The sequence below is a fragment of the Pristis pectinata genome, chromosome 9, assembly GCF_009764475.1.
Source record: "Pristis pectinata isolate sPriPec2 chromosome 9, sPriPec2.1.pri, whole genome shotgun sequence".
NCBI lineage: Eukaryota > Metazoa > Chordata > Chondrichthyes > Rhinopristiformes > Pristidae > Pristis > Pristis pectinata.
The window spans coordinates 28,843,457-28,863,804 of record NC_067413.1 but is presented as its reverse complement, the minus strand read 5'-3'; the positions used below and the strand labels follow the sequence as shown (position 1 = coordinate 28,863,804).

General features: G+C 41.3%; 1 protein-coding gene across 1 annotated transcript in view; it reads right to left on the bottom strand.

Moving 5' to 3' along the window:
• LOC127574465 (thioredoxin domain-containing protein 6-like) overlaps nucleotides 1-9,926 on the bottom strand; it is a 91,372-nt gene extending 81,446 nt beyond the window's left edge. Inside the window, exons 1-3 of the mRNA XM_052023484.1 lie at nucleotides 9,816-9,926; nucleotides 2,680-2,730; nucleotides 2,544-2,601 (exon numbers count right to left, since the gene is read on the bottom strand). Coding sequence (XP_051879444.1) covers nucleotides 2,544-2,601; nucleotides 2,680-2,712 — 91 coding nt within the window. The 5' untranslated portion in view covers nucleotides 2,713-2,730; nucleotides 9,816-9,926. The remainder of the gene's footprint in view (nucleotides 1-2,543; nucleotides 2,602-2,679; nucleotides 2,731-9,815) is intronic.
• Nucleotides 9,927-20,348: the final 10,422 nt, after the last annotated feature.

Below are 20,348 nucleotides of genomic sequence, written 5' to 3'. Positions count from 1 at the left end.
GCATGCTCATTTTGCTGTTTAACATGCATGTAGTCTTGGTTTGCAGCTTCACTAAATAGGCACTTCATCATATTTAGGATGCCAGCTGCTGCTCCCTGCATGACCTTCTGCACTTCTCATTGAACCACAGTTCATTCCCTGGCATGGTAGTAATGATAAAGTGAGATATGCCAGGCCATGAGGTCACGTATAATAGTGGTGTACGTATGAGTCATAGAGTTATACAGCATGGAAACGGGTCCATTGCCCAACTCATCCATGCCAACCAAGATATTTGTCCAAGCTAGCCTGTGTTTGGCCCATATCCATCTAAATCTTTTCTATCCGTGTACATGTCTACATGTCTTTTAAACATTCTAATTGTAACCACTTCTGGAGGTTCCTCTGGTAGCTCGTTCCATATACCCATCACCTCTGTGTGAAAAACTTGCCCCCCTTAACTCTTTCCCATGGTAGTGTAGTGGTTAGCATAATGCTATTACTGTGCCAGCGACCAGGGTTCAATTCCGGCCACTGTCTGTAAGGAGTTTGTACATTCTCCCCATGTCTGTGTGGGTTTCCTCTGGGTGTACAGGTTAGGAAGATGAATGGGTTAGGAAGTTGCGGGCATGCTATGTTGGCACTGGAAGCGTGGTGACACTTGCAGGCTGTCCCAGAACACTACACAAAAGATGCATTTCACTATGTGTTTCGATGTACATGTGACTAATAAAGATATCTTTAAAAAAATCTTAAATCCACATCCTCTAGTGGAAAACTTGGCATTGATTATTTATAGTACATGGTTAAAATCTCTTTTGCTAGAGATGGTTGCTGCTGGATTTTTTGTGGCAGAAATGTTACTTGCTGCTTATCAGCCCAACCTAAATATTATGTATATCTTGCTGCATTCAAGACTACTTCATTTGATGAAGATAAGTGGAATGGGCAACTGAGTTAATGTTTCAGGTCAGTGACTTTCCATCAGATGTATTGCCACTGATGGAGAATGTTAACCCTGCTTCTCTCTGCCTGACCTGCTGAGTGTTTCCATCATTTTCTATTTTTATTTCAAATTTTCAGTATCTGTGATACTTTGCCTTCATTTGCTGAGGAGTTGTGAATAGAGTTGAACATTGTGTAACCATCAGCAAACATCCTCACTTCTGGCTCTTGATGGAAGGAACGTCATTGATGAATCAACTAATTGTTAGGCCTAGGACATTGCTCTGAAAAACTCCTGCAAGGATGCTGTGGGGCTGGAGTTGACTGATCTCCAACAACCTCAACCACCTTTCTTCGTCCAAGATATGACTCCATCTGTTGCAGCGTTTTCCCCTTAACATCCATTGACTTCTATTTTACTAGAGCTCCTTGATACCACACTGCCCTGATGTCAAGGGCAGTCAATCTCACTCAGGTTTGAAATTCAGCTCTTTGCTCACCGTTTAGACCAAGATTGCGATGAGGTATGGAGCAAAGTAAAACTGGCAAAATCCAGACTAGGTATCTGAATCAGGTTGTTTGTAAGTAAGAGTTGTTTGATAGCATTATTGACAGACACCTTCCATCTATTTTGGAGCAAAGGAAGCTGAGGGGTGACCTTATAGAGGTTTGTAAAATTATGAGGGGCATAGATAGGATAGATAGTCACAGTCTTCTTCCCATGGTAGGGGAGTCTAAAACTAGAAGTAGTGGGTTTTAGGTGAGAGGGGAGAGATTTAAGGGGGATCTGAGAGGCAAGTTTTCCACACAGAGGGTGATGGGTATATGGAATGAGCTGTCGGAGGAAGTGATAGAAGCAGGTACAATTACAATCTTTACAAGTTTTAGAGGGAAATGGGCCAAACTCAGGCTAATAGGATTAGCACAGATATTCACCTTGGTTAGCATGGATGAATTGGGTTGAAGGACCTATTTCCATGCTGGATAACTCTATGAATCTAACTATTGTGACTCTGGTCTTGTCCCTTGTCAATGAGATATGGTGTGAAAACCAGTGAAATCCCTACTAACACATGATGAGTATGGTAAGGATATGCCCAGAGGTTCCTAGTGACAATAAGTGGAAGAGTTTGTGGACAGACACAGATGTAGGCCTTATTTTTGACTGTTCATGCTATTAGAGATGCACCATCACACATAGTAGAGGTAAACTGCTGTTTTCATTATGATTTGAAGGAAATCATTTTTTATCTAGCAAATTGTTAGCATCTGGAATGCCAGCTGGTATTCAAAAGGGAAATGGAGAGGTACTTGTAAGGGCTTGGAGAGAGACTGGGTCATTGGGACTAGCTGGATTGCTCTTACATAGAGCTAGCATAGACTTGATTGGCAGAACCCCCTCAATCTGTGATTATTTTAAAGAAGACATGAAAATAAAGTGATGACATTTTCATTATAGCACAGGATTTGTTACTTCATGCAATCATATGATATGATCTCCATGTCATTTTCAGCCTATTACCTTGCACTGTAAGTGAAACTAACTGAAAAAAGTGAATATAATCATACTTAAGCAACTAAGGGCGAAATTTTTACCAAAAATTAAGATACAATCAAACCTGATAAGCCTTTTGCTTCAAACATTTCATCCCATTCTGCTTCATTGTGTATCGGAATCTGGCAGAGAAAAATACTAATGCTTAAAATTTATCAAGATTTCAAAATATCATTTAAATTTAAATAATCTAGTCATACCTCAATTTGAATGTCCTTTTTTCTTCCAGCCATTTCACCTGAAAAATAGTTCTAAAACAATAAAGGTAAGTTACTGTGGTAATTGTTGACTTTTGGGATCATAGGGGTTGAGGTAGAAGATCAGCCATGATATTAATGAATGCTATACCTCCACTCCTAGATCTTATTTTCTTATGTTTTAAAAGATGCATTAAAACAACTCTCAATTTTTTTGAACCTTAAATTTCGTAAATATTTTATGATCTTGAAATAAATCATTAATGTGTCTGTGGTAATGATTAGGAAGGAACATTGAACAAGTGAAGAGTTGCAAGCTCTGTTTTGATTGTTGATAGGGTCTATGCCATTTTGTGGTGGGGATAGTACTTGCTGTTGTAAAGTCAAAGTTAAAGTCGACTTTATTGTCATATGCACAAGTACATGTATGCACAGGTGCAATGAAAAACTTACTTGCAGCAGCATTACAGGCACATAGCATCATATTTAAGATTTCTTTATTAATTACATGTACACCACACAGTGAAATGTATCTTTGCATAAGGTGTTCTGGGGACAGCCCGCAAGTGTTGCCACTCTTACTGTGCCAACATAGCATGCCCACAACTCCTGACCTGTACGTCTTTGGAATGTGGGAGGAAACCGGAGCACCTGGAGGAAACCCATGTAGACATGGGGAGAATGTACAAACTTCTTACAGACAGCAGTGGGAATTGAACCCAGGTTGCTGGTGCTGTAATAGCATTACACTAACCACTACACCATTTGCAAGAAAAACATAAACAAGAAAGAACAAAATTAGAAAAAAAAACAAAGTCTATTTTAGTACAAAGTGGTCATAGTGTTGCTGAACTGTAGTGATTAAGATTTTTCCAGTTGGTTCAAGAGCCAGACGGTTGGAGGGAAGTAACTGTTCTTGAACCTGGTAGTGTGGGACTTCAGGCTTCTGTACCTCCTGTCTGATGGTAGCTGTGAAAAGATGTCATGGCTCAGATGGTGAGGACCTTTGATGATAGATGTTGCCTACTTGAGGCAGTGCCTCCTGTAGATACTACCAATGGTAGGGAGAGATGTGCCCATGATGTATTCAGCAGAGTTCACTACTCTCTGCAGCTTCTAACATTCCTGTCCATTCAAATACCAGACCATGATGCAACCAGTCAGGATACTTTCAACAGTACATCTGTAGAAGCTTGGTAGAGTGTTTGGTGACAAGCCGAATCTCCTCAACCTCCTAAGAAAGTAAAGACACTGGTGCGCTTTCCTTAGGATTGCATCTGTGTGCTTGTAAACTTTGGTAGTCAATAATATTGAGGCATACTGCACCAGGTATCTTCTGTGGGAAAGTGAAAGGGAAAAATTACCTACTATTGGATATTTTGGTGGGGTTGATCCCTACTGTGGGATCATTTAGCCCAACCAAAATCTCAACTACACCTTTCTTTGCTGAGACTTCTTCCTTGGTAAACACTTGTGTTAAGTACACATTTAATACCGCCACATGCCCTTTGCCTCCTTAAGTTGATTTTTACTTTGGTCTCTTCTCTTTTCCTGCTAATTTGCCAATTAAACATTTTTGGATTCACTTTTATGTTTGCTGACAATCTTTTCTCACACTCTTTGGCTGTCCTATTTCCTTTTATACTTCCCCTTTGAACTTTCTGTAAACAGCCTGGTTCTCAATTTTGTTAATAACCTAGCATCTGTCACAGGTTCTTTTTTCCCTCTCCATCTTTTTAGGCATCCAGGGAACTTTTGTTTTCAAGGCAGCACAGCAGATAGTGGGGCTGCCTCACAGCTCCAATAATCCAGGTTTAATCAGTGCCAAGTCTGTTGTCATCCCATTGGAATTGGACTTTCTTCAAATTACTACCTTTACCTTGCAGTGGTCTATATCCCTTTTCCATAGCTATTCTAAGCCTAATGGAATTACCATTATTGCTTCGTAGATGGTCCCCACTGATACCTGCCAGCATTCTCACTGGTCCAGTAACATAAGGATAAATAAATCTCAGAAGCTCTTCCTCTTCTTTGCCCCTTGTATTATTGTTATTGCAGTTTATATTTAAACAGTTAAGGTGCCCATCTGCACTATTCAATGGCTTTTGCAATCTTCATAATTTCCCTGCAAATTTGCTCCTCAATATCCTACCCACTAGTCAGTAGCCTATAGTAATCATATTTCTATTGTTCCTTTACACTAAACTGATAGATTTTCTTCTTAATCCTGCTAGCGTATCCTCACTCACTGGCACTGCAATATTCTCCTTTATCAATACTGCCACTCCCCCTCCTTTCTTCCCTTACCAATCTTTTCTGCATATCTTGTGTCCAGGAATATTTAGAACCCACTTTTTTAGAACCCTTTTTTTTGACAGCTCACTGTTATTGCCACACAATAATCCAACGTAAAGCCATCTTTGACTTCCTTGTACCTTCTCTTAGATTGGCCCTTTCTAAAAGAAGTGTTTCTTGTTTAGGTGCTTTTTTATTTCTCCTATGCCTTTTGCATCCTTTATTTTCTTCATTTTCATTGTTATCTTCCTGTGCACATTCTCCAACCAAATTAGGTCAATACCACCCCCCAACACAAACACACAGCCCCATTGTTCCTGACTCTGTTGAGGTGAATTCTGTCCATTTGTACAAGTTCCAACTCTCCCTGAAATGGTCCCAATATCCCAAAAATCTAGAGCCCTTCCTCTGCAGTGGCTCAATTACGTACTTAATCCCGGCATCAGGAGGCAATATACCATCCTGAAATGCTTGCCTGTTCTTCTAATGACGGTATCCCTTATCATTTTTACTCTCTTGATGTTTTTCCTTTCTCCCTGTACAGCCTTGGCTCAGACTGTGCTCCCTAGGGGAAAGCTCTTTTTGTGAATAATCAGAAATGAATACTGGTAAGAAAGCAAGATGCCCTTCAGGGTCTCCTGAACTACTTGCTGCTCTTTTTTTGTCATCTCTCTCAAACTGTGGAATGACAACCTTCTGAAAGGCATTATCCACAGCTTCACGGATAAATCACGTAAGGTCAGATGAATATCTGTATAAGGATATTGTGTGGGGTCAATGATTGCTGTATGATGTCATGTTGGTCCAACACTTGCTGTACCACATTGTGTTGTGTTAACAGTTATTGTGTGATACTGTGTTGTGTCAGTACCCGTTGTATGACATTGCATGGGTGAACTCCTACTGTATGATAGTACGTTGGGTCATTACCTGCTATTCAATATTGTGCCAGAGTAGGTATCTGTTGCATGATGTGTGAATCAATACAACATTGTATCAGGTCAATTGCTGCTGTACAAATTCTATTGGATTCAATAACTGCTGATCAATAAAGTGTCAATATATCATACTGTGTTTGCTCAGTATCTACTGTATGACATAATGATGGGCCAGCAGCAGCTATACAATGCTGTGATGTGCCAGTATGGTACTGCATCAGGTCAATGCATGTTCTACAATGTTGTGACAGGTCAATATCTATTGAACAACTTTGTATGGGTCAATTCTTACTGTCTGATATTGTGTCAGATCAATAGCTGCTGTCCGATAATGTGTCAGCCAGTATCTGTTGCAAGGTGTTGGGTGGGTTAATACTGTGTCAGGGCAATACTCGCTGTACAAATTATATTGGTTCAATACCTGCTGAACAATATAGTGTGGGTGAGCACTTTGTATATGACATTGTTCCCGATCAATACCTGCTGTCCAATATTGTGTTGATTAATATCTGCTGCATTGTGTCACTTCAATAACTACTGCAAAATATTATGTTGGTTGTATGACATTCTATTGATTGCCATCAGCTGTATAATATTGTTATTGCCAATAGTTGGTGTGTGATTTTGTGTTGGGTCAATACATGTTGTGGAATATTGTGTTGTGTAAACACCTGCTGAATGATATTGTGTGGGTCAATTCCTACTGCACCGTGTAGTTCAATACTTGTTGTTTGATATTGTGTCGGAATCGATATCAGTTGTGCGATACTGTGTGGATTAATAACTGCTGTATAAACCACATTGTGTCAATAGTCACTGAACAATATTGTGTGGTTCAATACTAGTTCTATGATATTGTGTCAGGTTAATACCATGTGTACATAAGCAGAAGTAGACTAATCAGCCCCAAAGATTCTCCACCCTATAATGAATAAATCTCTCCTTGCCTCTGTCCTGAAGAGCCAATTCTTTATTTTGAGGTTGTGACCCTTAGTCCTAGACAGCACTAAGTGAGGTGTCAGCTCTGTGTATTTACCCTGTCAAGCCCCATATGAAATTCTCATTCTTTTAAACTAAAGACAGTACAGGCTGAATCTGCTTAACCTTTCCTCCTATGACAAACGTGCTATCCCAGGAATCAGTCTGGTGAAACTTTGCTGCACTCCCTCTACCATAGGATATTCATTCTGAGGTAGTGATATCAGAGCTGCACAGAATTTTCCAGATGTGGTCTCACCAGAGCTCTATAATATAGTGTGATGGCTAACTCTATTCCTGTACTCAAATCCCCTTTCAATAAAGACCAGCATATTGTTTGCCCTAATTGTTCACTGCTCTTCATAATAACTTCATAGTACTGTGTGTACAAGAACACCAATACCTCTGAACACCAACACTTTTCAATCTCTTGCCATTTAAAAAATACTCCATCTTTCTATTTTCTCTACCTAAGTGTTTCCACATTATATTCCTTTGGCCATATCCTTGCCTATTCACTTAGCTTGTCTAGGAGATTTGGCATTTTACAAATGCTAATTTCTTTCAGCACCTCATATACCCTAAGCCTGTAGTCCTCCAGTCTTTTCAGGCATTTTTGTGTTCTTCTGTAAAGGCCTACACAAAATATTTGTTTAATTTCCCTGCCATTTTTTATTTCTCAATACAATTTACCCTGTCTTATCCTGTGAGGGACAGACAATTGCTTCCTCTAATCATTTCCTCTTCACACATCTATTAAAACTCTACAATCTGTTTCTATGCTCCTTACTAGCCTTTTCTCACATACTTCTTTCCTTTTCCTGAGCACTGGTCGTTTACTGAATTAAGAAATCTTCCCATTCCTCAGGCTTGGCGGGTGGGGGGTGGGTAGGTTTGCCAATATTATAATCCTTTTCCTTTAATTTAATGCTATCTCCAACTTCTACCTGTTTTATGATTTTCTGTAGATTAATAGCTGTTTTAAACTATTGTGTGGTTAATAGCTACTGTACAATATTGTGCCAGAATGAGTAAATAGAGTCAATAATAGCACAGAAACAGGACCTTCAGCCCAACTCGTCCAAGTCTACCAAGTTGCCTTCCTGAGCTAGTACGAATTGCCTGCATGGCCCATATCCCTTAAAACCTTTCCTATCCATTAATCTGTCCAAGTGTCTTTTAAATGTTGTAATTGTACCCTCCTCTACCACTTCCTCTGGCAGCTCGTTCCATATACGCACCACGTTCTGTGTGCAAAACTTGCCTCTCAGGTCCCTTTTAAATCTTTCCCCTCTCACCTTAAACCTATGCCACCTAGTTTTGGACTCCCCTACTCTGGGAAAAAGACTGTGACCATCTACTTTATCTCTGCCTCCCATGATCTTATGGATCTCTATAAGGTCACCCCTCAACTTCCTTCACTCCAGGGAAAACACTCCCAGCCTATCCAATTTCTGCTAATAACTAATAACAAATCTTTTCTGCACTCTCTCTAGCTTAAATCACATCCCTCCTATAGTGTGGTGATGAGAACTGTACACAATCAAGTATGGCCTAACCATTGATTTGTACAACTATAACATCATGTCCCAACTCCCATATTCAATGCCTTGTCAGATGAGGACAATCTACCTGTATCACCACTTTCAGAGAACTATGTACTTGTACCCCAGGGACTCACTGTTCAATAACTCTCCTCAGGGCCCTACCATTCAAAGTGTATAACCTGGCCTGGTTTAACTTTCCAAAGTACATCACTTTGCACTTGTCTGAGTTAAATTCCATCAGCCATTCCTTGGTCCACTATGCCAGTTAATCTAGATCCTGTTATAACCTTAGACAACCTTCTTCCCTGTCCACTATACCACTAATGTAGATGTCTTTTGCAAACTTACTAATCATGCCATCTACATTCTCTTCCAAATCATTAATGTAAATGATGAACAATAAAGACCCCACATCAATTCCTGCAGTACACCACTTGTTGCAGATCTAAAATCTGAGAAACAGCCTCCAGTGCCACCCTGTGCCTCCTTCTACCAAGTCAATTTTGTATCCAATTTGCTATCGCAACCTGGATCCCATGCCTTCTATGCCAGTCTGCCATGCGGGACTTTGTCAAAATCTTGCTAAAGTCCATATAGACACCCACCGACCTGCCCTCATCAATATTCTTGATTACCTCTTCAAATAACTCAATCAAATTCATGAGACACGGTTTCCCACGCACAAAGCCATACCGACTATTGCTAATGAGTCCATGTCTTTCCAAATGCAGGTAAATTCTGTCTCTCAGAATCCCCTCCAGTAACTTTTCCACCACTGATATTAGGCTCTCTGGCCTGTTGTTCCCTGGCCTGTCCTTACAGCCTTTCCTAAATAAAGGCACATTAGCCACCCTCCATTCTTCTGGTACCTCACCCATGGCTACTGATGATACCAAATTCGCTGCCAGCACCCCAGCAATATCTTCCCATGCTTCCCACAATATGCTGGGTTACACGTGTCAAGCCCCAGGGATTTATTCTGCTTTATGTGCCTCAAGACCATGAACACCTCTTTTTTTAAATTTTGATATGTTTCAGGACATCACTGTTCTCTTTTCCCTGAATTCCCTTGCTTCCAAGGTCTTGTCCTCGGTAAAGATTGACGAGAAATATTAATTTCCCATCTCTCCACACACAGACGACCACATTACTCCTTAAGGGGACCTATTTTTTCCCCAATGTGTGATATTGCGTGGGTCAATACGCGGGTCGATAACTGTTGCACCATCTTGTGTGTGTTAAACCCATTCATACGTCCATATCACTGTACAATGTCGTGTCACATCAATAGTCGCTGTGATAATGTATTAGCACCTGCTGTGCGATATTATGTCAGGTTAACAACTGCACAATATTGCCTGGGTTCACGCTGGGTTCATACCTGCTGGGTTAACACTTGCAATAAAACGTTGCTCAGATTAATACTTGCAATGCGATGCTGCGCTGAAATCGCTGTCGGACGGTTACGACCACCCAGTGGCGACCCGCTGCTTCAAACGGCCGGCTCACGCCGTGGTTAGGTCACGTGACGCGTCTGCGTCCGCGTGCCTCCAGTGGCCCGCTGGAGAGGTCGGTGAAGCAGTGTAGTGTGGGAGGGTGCAGTGTGAGGCAGGGTGGTGAAGCAGTGTAGTGTGGGAGGGTGCAGTGTGAGGCAGGGTGGTGAAGCAGTGTAGTGTGGGAGGGTGCAGTGTGAGGCAGGGTGGTGAAGCAGTGTAGTGTGGGAGGGTGCAGTGTGAGGCAGCGCAGTGTGGGAGGGTGCAGTGTGAGGCAGCGCAGTGTGGGAGGGTGCAATGTGAGGCAGGGTGGTGAAGCAGTGTAGTGTGGGAGGGTGCAGTGTGAGGCAGGGTGGTGAAGCAGTGTAGTGTGGGAGGGTGCAGTGTGAGGCAGCGCAGTGTGGGAGGGTGCAATGTGAGGCAGGGTGGTGAAGTGGTGCAGTGTCGGAGGGTGCAGTGTGGGGCAGGGTAGTGAAGCAGTGTAGTGTTGGAGGGTGCAGTGTGAGGCAGTAGTAGTGTTGGAGGGTGCAGGGTGGGGAAGCAGTGTAGTGTTGGAGGCTGCAGTGTGAGGCAACAGTGCAGTGTCAGGATGCATTGTGGGGCAGCAGTGCACTATCGGCGGGTGCAGTGTGAGGCAGGTGCAGTGTGAGGCAAGTGCAGTGTCGGAGGGTGCGGTGTGAGGCAAGTGCAGTGTCGGAGAGTGCAGCATGAGGCAGGGTGGTGAAGCGGTGCGGTGTCAGAGGGTGCAGTATGGGGCAGGGTGGTGAAGCAGTGTAGTGTCGGAGGTGTAGTATGGGGCAGGGTGGTGAAGCAATGCAGTGTCGGAGGGTGTAGTATGGGGCAGGGTGGTGAAGCAGTGTAGTGTCGGAGGGTGCAGTGTGGGGCAGGGTGGTGAAGCAGTGTAGTGTCAGAGGTGTAGTATGGGACAGGGTGGTGAAGTGGTGCAGTGTCGGAGGGTGTAGTATGGGGCAGGGTGGTGAAGCAGTGTAGTGTCGGAGGGTGCAGTGTGGGGTAGTGTGATAAACTGGCAAGTACAGGATTGCAAATTTAATGATGAGGAGAAGCAGACTTTCAGATATACTATGTTTATGTATAGCTTTAGTTAACCTGCAGGCTACCTGCACTTGTTGAATGGAGAGGTGGCTACAACACAGTTCAGCTCAACCCCCCACGGTTGAGCCCAAGGTGCCTGATTTAAGGATGTGAAGGAATTGATTGTTGTGATACAAAAAGCTGCTGGAACTGCGGCTTGGATTTCGGCTTTGGGATTCCATACCATTCCTCAGGCAATGTGTCCTGTTTTATATCTCATCCATTAAGTTATTGTTTTCCCTTCCTTCAGATCCTGATTTGATTTACTAAAAATTAGTTTTCTTTTGGACAGTGCTTGCTAGTTTCTTCTCTATAATTATTCTAAAACTTAAACAATTACCCCAAACCAAAAGCAACAAACTAACTGCTGGAGGAACTCAGTGGGTCGAACGGTGTTTATGGGGAGAAAAGGAATTGTCAACATTTTGGGTCAGACTCTGCATCAGTACTGAAAGGGAACAGGGAAGATAGCTGGTATGAAGAGGTATAGACAGGTGCAGGTAGATGATGATTGGACTGACAAGGGGTGAGGGATGATGGGCAGATGAAGCCAGGTGGGAAAGATGGAGTGGTGGAGTTGGGAGACAGAGGCAGGTGCGTGATAGGTGGAAGCAGACAAGAGGAGAAAAAAGGCATATGGAGCTGGGTGTGAGGATGGTGAATGTGGAGACAGAGATATCCTCCAACCTCATCTGCATTCGGTGCTCCCAGTAGTCTCTTCATTAGCAAAACTAACCACAAACTGGGTCACCATTGGAGCACCACCACAGAGCACGTACGCTCTCTTCGCAATGGCTATCCCAAGCTCCCAGTTACATGCCATTTCAATTCCCCTTCCCGTTGTTACGGACTAGGTGAATGTCCCTTTAAGATAGAGCATAGTGGGGTGTGTGTGTGCGTGTGTGGTGTGCTTATGTCAACAGATGATAAAGGACGTAATGACGTTGTTGAAGAAGTCAGTCGAAGTCAGTCAGAGAAGAGAGAGAGAGACACCAGCCTGCTAGTTTTCTCTATCGATGGATGAGAAACAATAACTGTGTCTGTTGCTACAATCCATGTATGGAAATTGGGAGTAATCCGGTGGAGTTCACTTTGTTGCCTACCTGTAGAGCGAAACAGGTATTTGTGTGGACGGCCACGATTCGGATGCTTTTTGGGGTGAGGAAGTCACTACCGAGTAAACACTGAGGTGTTGTTTGGGTTCCATTGTGGAACATTTGGATTTTGCAATTATTCTCTACGTTCTCTCTACATTTACGTTTTATCTTCAGACAACGGTGGTTGTTGAAGAAGCCTTTGCTCACTTTAAGAACCATTCCTGGACTTGGAGTTTGGGACTTTGCCACACACACACTACGAGTTTAGTTTTGGGGTTAATGTTCAAGGTTTAACATTTTTACTTCTAACCTAACATTTTTACTTTTTCTTATTATCATAAGTAGTTATTAATAAAGTAGTTTTTAGCACTTATCACATGACTTGGAGTGTTTCTTTTGTTGCTGGTTCGTAACACTGTTCCCACACCGATCAGCCTTCTCCACAGCCAGAGTGAGGCCCAATGCAAACTAGAGGAACAACACCTCTTGTTCCACTTGGGTAGTCCACAACCAAATGGCATGAACTTGTTGTTTTCTAATTATGGGTAACCCTCCGGAGGGTTTCCCCCCCACCCCCCTCCTCCACCATTGACTCCAGCAATGGTAGCTCTTTGTGTTCCTGCTTATCACCCTCCAGCAGTTGTCTCCAACCTTAACACTTCTCTCCCACCACCTCACTCCATCTGCCTCTCATTTTTTTCCTCTTTGTTTCTCTCCATCTATCATCCACCTGTCACCGTCTTCCAACTCCAGTCCTCCTCTCCCCAACCCAGCTTGACCTGCCAGTCATCTTTCACTCCTCAGTCCGCGTCACCTTTCTCCCTCTTTATCGTGCTATCTCCCCTCTTCACTCCTAGTTCTGATGCAGGGTTTTGACTTGAAACATCAACAATTCCTTCCCCCCACCCCCCCCCCCCCCCACAGATGCTGCTCAACCCACTGAGTTCCGCTAGCAGATTACTTGTTGCTCCAGATTTCAGCATCTACAGTCTTTTGTGACCCTGAACTAAAATACTGGAGATGCTGAAATTTGAAATAAAAAGAGAAGGTGGTGGCAGTGGCTGGCAGCGGCAATAACAATAATAATGGTAATAATAATAATAAGGTAATAAGGTGGCAGTTCTGATCAAAGAAGGTGTGGAATCAGATCTGCATAACATGGAAATGGGGCTCGCCGGCCCACCTTCTCCATGCTGATGATGCCTATCAACACTAATTCCATGTGGTGGATGGTGGCGGCGGTGGAGGGGGAAGGGGAAGTGACACTGAGTATACACTATGAACTGCCTGGTGATCTGTTGGTGTGGGGTGACTCTGACTGTACACCATGAATTGACTGTACCCTGTGCTCCTGTGGGTGTGAGGATGTAATTGAAGGGCCAAAGGTAGAATAGATATTTAGGTCATGTCAGTCAGCATCTAGCGAGAGAAACTTGAGTTATCATTTCAGCCCATTGATCTTTCAACAAATTGTTGACTGAAGATTGTTGATCTGAAATTTTTATTCCCCTGCAATTGCTGTCTGCCTTATGAAATATTTCCTATTCCCCATTCACAAATTGCTCCACTTGCCCAATTTTATAACCCAGAAGTAGATCTAGCAAAGTTTCCGTAAACATTGACAACTTGTATTGTTGTCTAATTTACTAGCAAATTTGATTCTTCTACCTGTTTGGTGACCTATATATACAGTACAATATCCTCTTGTACAATAACTCTGAATTTTTTTGTTCCCTTCATTTTACTAAATATCTATTCTGCCTTTGGCCCTTCAGTTACATAGCTTCTTTTAATCAAAACCCCCACCCCCATTCCTTTTTTGCCTTCTCGATCTTTTCCAAACACAATGCACCAGGAATGTTGGAGCAGATCCTCTGCTGTGATCTGCTTATACCTGGCATCAGGCAAACACATAATTGTAAAACTCAGGTGTAGTCTTCTTTCTGGTGAGCAGAAGACTGCAATTCAGTTTTACAATTAATTTTTCTTCATTGTTAAACTGAAGTGCAGTCTTCTGCTCACCAGAGAGCCAACTCCAGATATCCATACTGCACCAGGGACTCTTCATGGAGAGGGAAGAAGAGCTTTTATGTGATATTATTAGTTTAAATACTTTTGTGTGGATATTAATTTTTCAACATTGTCATCATTTTTTAACCGAACTCATGTGTGATCTTAGAAATAGAAATATTGAAATCAGGCAAGTGAAGAGTTGCATTTGAACCATGTTAAGGTGAAAAGGATGGAAGTTGGAAGCAGAGTTGCAATTTTCAGATGAGCATATAGCAACAGTGAGAGTCATCAATGTACTGGAAAAATGTAGTGAGGGAGGAATCTTCAGGAGAGCTGTAATAGAAGCAATGAGTAGACAGCCTTCTGGAGGACTTAAGGGTTTTATTTAACAGGAATGAAGGCAAGGAAGAACAGATGAGGGAAAGAACAAGTTTAACCAGATGGATGATTTATATAACACCTTCAGCATCATAAGATATCGTGGGTTTTTTTTGGAGCTTTCTCAGACAAAGTTTAATACTGTGCCACATCAGAAGATGTTTGGACAGTTGTCCAATAGGGTTTAAAGAGTAAATTAAAAAAGGAAGATGACAAAGGATTTAAGGAGGGAATTGCAGGGGCTTATTTCAGGACAGCTGAAAGTGTGGCTGCATATGGTGGAGTCATGAAAATACTGATGTTCAAATGGATAAAACTGGAGAAATGCAAGGATCTCTAAGGTTTGGAGGGCTTCAAATTGTTGGAGAGACAAAAGGGGATTTGATACCAAGAATGGGAGAAGTGGGGGTCAAGCAACAAACACAGTATACATCAAGGACAGGAGACAATGAAATAAATTAAGCCTAAATCTTTGATAAATACATTAAGAGTAAGAGGATGGCTCAGTGAGAATTGATCTCAGTAAACAGAATGAGCTTTAGTGGTGATACATGACAAGATAATGATAGATTTGCTGAATGTCTTTTTCACAGTGGGGGAAGAGAATACAGTACCAATGAAAGAACAGAATCCCAAAATAACACAAATGTGCTCAATATTGATAAAACAAAAATTGGCTCTTGAATCATACTGCTAAAATGGAAAATTGTTAATGTCACCAAATTACTTATTAAGTGCAAGGGAGAGAAGACGGGTAACTCCAGGCTGCCAATATCAGTTACCAAGAAGTGCCTAGAATCTGCCATTAACTCAAACTACTTGAACTATCAAACAAGTATGTGAGAGCTAGTGTGACTTTATTAAAAGTAAATAATGTCTGACCAATACATACAGGAAAATGCATGTTTGGTAACCTGAAGGATAAACAGGAAAAACTGTAAATAATCAACAGGTGAGTTAGCATCTCTGGAAAGTAAAAGTTTCAGATTTGCCAGTTCTTGTCAGAATTTAGGAATATTTCAAATCCAGTTGATCAAAACAGAAGGAATGTCTTTTGCTGTTATCTAAATGGAGTGCCATATGACATTTGCTAGACTCCACACAGAAGTTTGTTGAGAAAAATACAGGCTTATGGATTTGCAGCTAGCCTTGGTCATAGAATGCAAGACAGAAGACAAAGAGGAAGATAAAGTAGACATACTCTGATTGCCAAGATGCGACAAGACGCATTTCCCAAGGATCTTATCTGCTTCTTCCTTTCACCACATTTATTAATAATTTGGATGAAGGAATAGGGAGTAAATCATAAAGTATTGTTTGAAGGTGGCACCAAATTAACAGGGGAGAGAGGGGAGAGTGAACAGTACAGATGTAATAATCAATCTGAAAGCATGCATGGATTAAAGTTGCGCTGGAGAAATGTTTGCTAACCATAGAGAAGGAAGGTTGAGGGAATATTTGATAGAGGTGTACAAGATCATAACGGGTGTAAATAGAGGGAAGCCGTTTCCATTAGCATTTGGGTGAAGGACCAGACAGCATACATTTAAAACTTGGCCAATGATACAAAGAATGTGAGGAAAACTTTTAACTATAAGATACAATCTGGAACTCACTGCCTTTCATGGTAATGAATATGGAATAAATCATGGATTTCAGAAGGTAATTGGATAGATAGTTGAGGGATAAATATTAATCGTGGCATGGGGGCAGAGCACCATTCAGAAAATACTTTAATTCATATTTCTTAGATCTGCAACTTAAACAATTTCAGGCATTTATATCTAAGGCTGCTCAGATTGCACTACTGGTAGCTGGCACAAAATTGATGGGTGGAGGAGCCTCCTTCTGTATGCTAACAATTCTGTTATTTTAGCTGAATTGTTAAAACTATGGCAGCTGAAATTGCTTAAGTTGTAGATCTAAGAAAGATGAATTCAAGTATTTTCTGAATGGTGAGAAAATGGAATATAGATTAAAAAGGCAATCATAAAGCTTATGGAACATTGTTGGAGGAATTTGTGTGTTAAACCTGCACCCTGAATCTGGCTTTCATGTGGGGTCCATTCACCCTCTTAATTATGGCTCAGAATGGAACAGCACACAAAGAAAAATCTCTTGTACAGCAGTGGTGAGTTTCTCAAACAAATTGGTTTATTTGGGCCCTGTTGCAGTGTAAACTGGGAGCACTTCGAGTGAGAGTGCAAAGATACGTCATTGACCCAGAAAACTTCCAGCAATTTATCGAATTCATGTTACAATAGTTACATGTGGATCGCACAATTTTATCATTAACCTACTTTGTAGTATTTAATCTTTGTTTTGTCTCTGCAGGGGTTGCCTCTATCTGCCTGACAGATGGGACTTCGCCTTCCTTTGCCAGACAGCCATTTCCCCCATTCACTCTGCAATTGGGTGCTCTAATTTTTGGACTTGCCCTTCGTTTGTGACTCTGCTTATCTTATAATCAGCTCTCCTGCACTTTAGCTACATCCCAACCTCCATTTGTTTATATCTGCTCCAGCTGGCTATTCCTTGCAATCTAAGCACTTCCCTAACCTAATGACTGTTTTGCTCTTCTAATGTGACCTTCAAACTACCTCCACTATTAACCTATTTTTCTATGGTCCATTTCCAGTTTGTATGACACTTAAGTTGACAGTATATTACACTTTCCCAATTTTCTAATGATTTCCAGAGATTCCTTCTTTAAATGTTGACCTTTATTCCAAGGTGGCTGCATTAGAAAGGGAGCAAAGTGTGCCTATTCATCATTTGTGTAAGTCATGATGAGAACCCATCCATCTTGTGTTCAATTCTGGACACTTAACTTCACTATAAATATATTGGTCTTGGATGCATGCAACGTTGATTTCTCAGAATGGGGCTGAGAATATTAAATAGTGAGGAGTAATTGTATAAATTCCCTTGTGTGCAAAAGGTTAAAAGTTTATAATATTAAAATAGATGCAGCAGAGAAGATGCAGGGAAATTATTTCAGCTGATTGCGAATCAAGAATGAAGAGGTATAAACTTTAAATTAGAATAATGCCATTTGGAGGAAAATCTAATTCACTGTCTCAGACAATTATGTATGCTGAGTCAATTGGAGGTGTCAAGATTCAGAACAACATATTTGTATTTGATAAGGTTATCATGGAAAATGGATTGAAAGTTGGTAAAACAGATCATCTGTGATATCCCAAAATCACAACCTTAGTGGTAAATTTGACCTGAATTGAGGTTTGCTCCTCATAATCATGCAATCACACAGTTCTGCTGCCAAAACCAGAAACCAGGGCTTTATTATCACTAGTAATATCCAATTATTTCAGGAACTAGTTGATTGTAAACACAAAGGGTTTTATATTGGAAACAGCATTGTACTTAAGGGGGTAAAAAAAAGATCTACAGTTAGGAGAAGGTCCAAATGAAAACTTGCAATCTAAAGAACAGGTGGTAATTGGAAAGACTGCAGGAGGACCAGTATTTATTCATTATATTGATATACCTGGATTCGTCAGCTCTGTCAAGACCATCCATGGTCCAAACACCCAGACACCATTCCTGCTGAGAGGAGAGCTTATCAAGGACAGAGGGGTAATCAGCTCCTGCTGAAAAGAGCACTTTGAAGATCTACAGGACTGTCATGGAGATGAGTATCCATAACTCCAAACCTGAGCACACCATCTGGAAAATCTCAGTGCCATCCCCAGTCCAGCTCTAAAATATAGCATGTTCGGTAATAAAACATGATGGAAAAGTAATTCTAGCATAAATCCTCATCTTTTTTTGAAGAGGAAAGCACACCAGGGACCTCAAACATCACATTGTGATCATCTTCAAGAAGGGAAAAAAGTCAGAATGCGGGAGTTACAGAATGGTTACCTATCTGCCATGGGCAAAGTCATCGTAAGTACCTTCCTCAAACTATCACCTTTCACTGGCTGAAAAGCTCCTCTAGTATCACCGAGTGGACTCTGTCCACTAAGAGATACAATGGCCATGATCTTTTCCACTTGGCAATTCCAAGGAAAATGTATTAAGCAACATCAACTATTGCATATGGATTTTTTTTGATGTTGTTAAAACTTTTGACTCTTCCAAGATAGAAGGAGGATCTCAAATTTGCATGTGCTTAAAAAGTCCATTGTCATTCTACATTTGCTATACAATGACATTCAAGCTAGAATGTAAGCAATAACTGTACAGCTTATAGTTTTGGTGTCCATATTTAAAGAAAGATCAACCTGTAATGGAGATGGTAAAGAGAAGGTTCACTAAGTTGATTGCTGAAATGAAGGAATTGATGTCTGAAGATGGGTTGATCAGGTTGCTTCTTCATCTGTTAGTCTGGATGAAGGGTCTCAGCCTAAAATGTTGACTGTCCACTTCCCTCCATGGATGCTGCCTGGCCTGCTGAGTCCCTCCAGTGTTTTATGTGTTGCTTCAGATTCCAGCATTTGCGATCTCGTGTCCCCAAGTCATCTTTGGCTCTTGTACTGAAGTGTAAGAAAGCATGGTCCTTTCACTAAACATCCTCCACTAATGAAAATTGAATTTGGTGAGATTAAAGTAGGTGAAATTAAACTAGAAGGAATGTAGGATTAAACTAGGTGGAATATTAAATGGTATGGAAGGCCAGCTGAGAAGTAGAATTTGGCTGCATGTGTACAGGAACAAGAAAATAATTAGCCTGGCTGGTTATTGTAGAGAAAGACGCAGCAACTGACGGTAGTTTATTATTTCGACTTTGTGCAGAATTTACTGCGGTATTATTTGGTGGTCAAGCTCTGAACTGTGCACTGTAATTAAAGGCTTTTAGGAAAGCGTGTATTTGCGATCTGAGTGTTGTGATAATTCACCTTTCGGCACCTGCATATAGTTTGTGACTTTATTTTCATTGCTTTTGGAATTGTATTGTAGGGATCAACTGTGCCGCAGAATTGCCGAATCTAACCCAAAGGAACTCCTTCATACTGGGCCAGCTCCCATATTGGTAACTGACCGAAAACATGAGGGAAAACTACAATTCCCAGCATGGCTCACAAAACTTCCGCGGCCCGTCGTTATTTGACAACGGATATTGCGTCTAGAGGGAAGTTGACTGACATCATACATATCCAATCGGATCTCCGGAGAGTTAAGGTAACTAACTGCGGGAACCAAAAGGAGGCGAGGATGAAGGTAATAGGAGGCGGTACATCCGGGATGTGAAGCTGCAGTGTGCAGTTTTGCACAGTTGTGTTTAATTATTTGTGGGGTAATAACATTAAAAAAAGAGGAATTAGTCTCTGCCTATAGCAACAATCCGGAGATTGACCTGGTGTCTTTTGAATATAGCTTGTATTAATATTATTCTGTTATTCACAGGAGTGAGAGCCAAATAGGAAAAATGCTGCCAATGGTGAGTGCATCTTGTGTGTATATCTCGTATTTGTAAAATAAAATTATATAAATGGATATCTCAACAAAAGCTCGAACACGCACATTAAAATCCAAAGGTTTTTTTTTCGGTGGGATTATTCCCCACCTTTTATTGATGCAAAATCTAAGGTTTTTATCTTGTTTTTGTGTATAAATACTTTGCATCCAACTGTGACAGTTTCCTCGCCTCGCCTCCAAAAGAGATTCTGCACAGACTTTGGCTTGTTGTTTAATAGTACTCGTGTATTATTATTTCATATTATTTATGCCTTCAGATGGGAAATCAGACTTATTTTTTTCCCTGATTCATTTGAAATTACGACATGAAGTATTGGCATTTGATCTGGAGTTCAGCTTCACTGATGTGTGTTGAAAGAGGTAGGGGCACAGTTTATTTTGAAAGTCAAACAATGA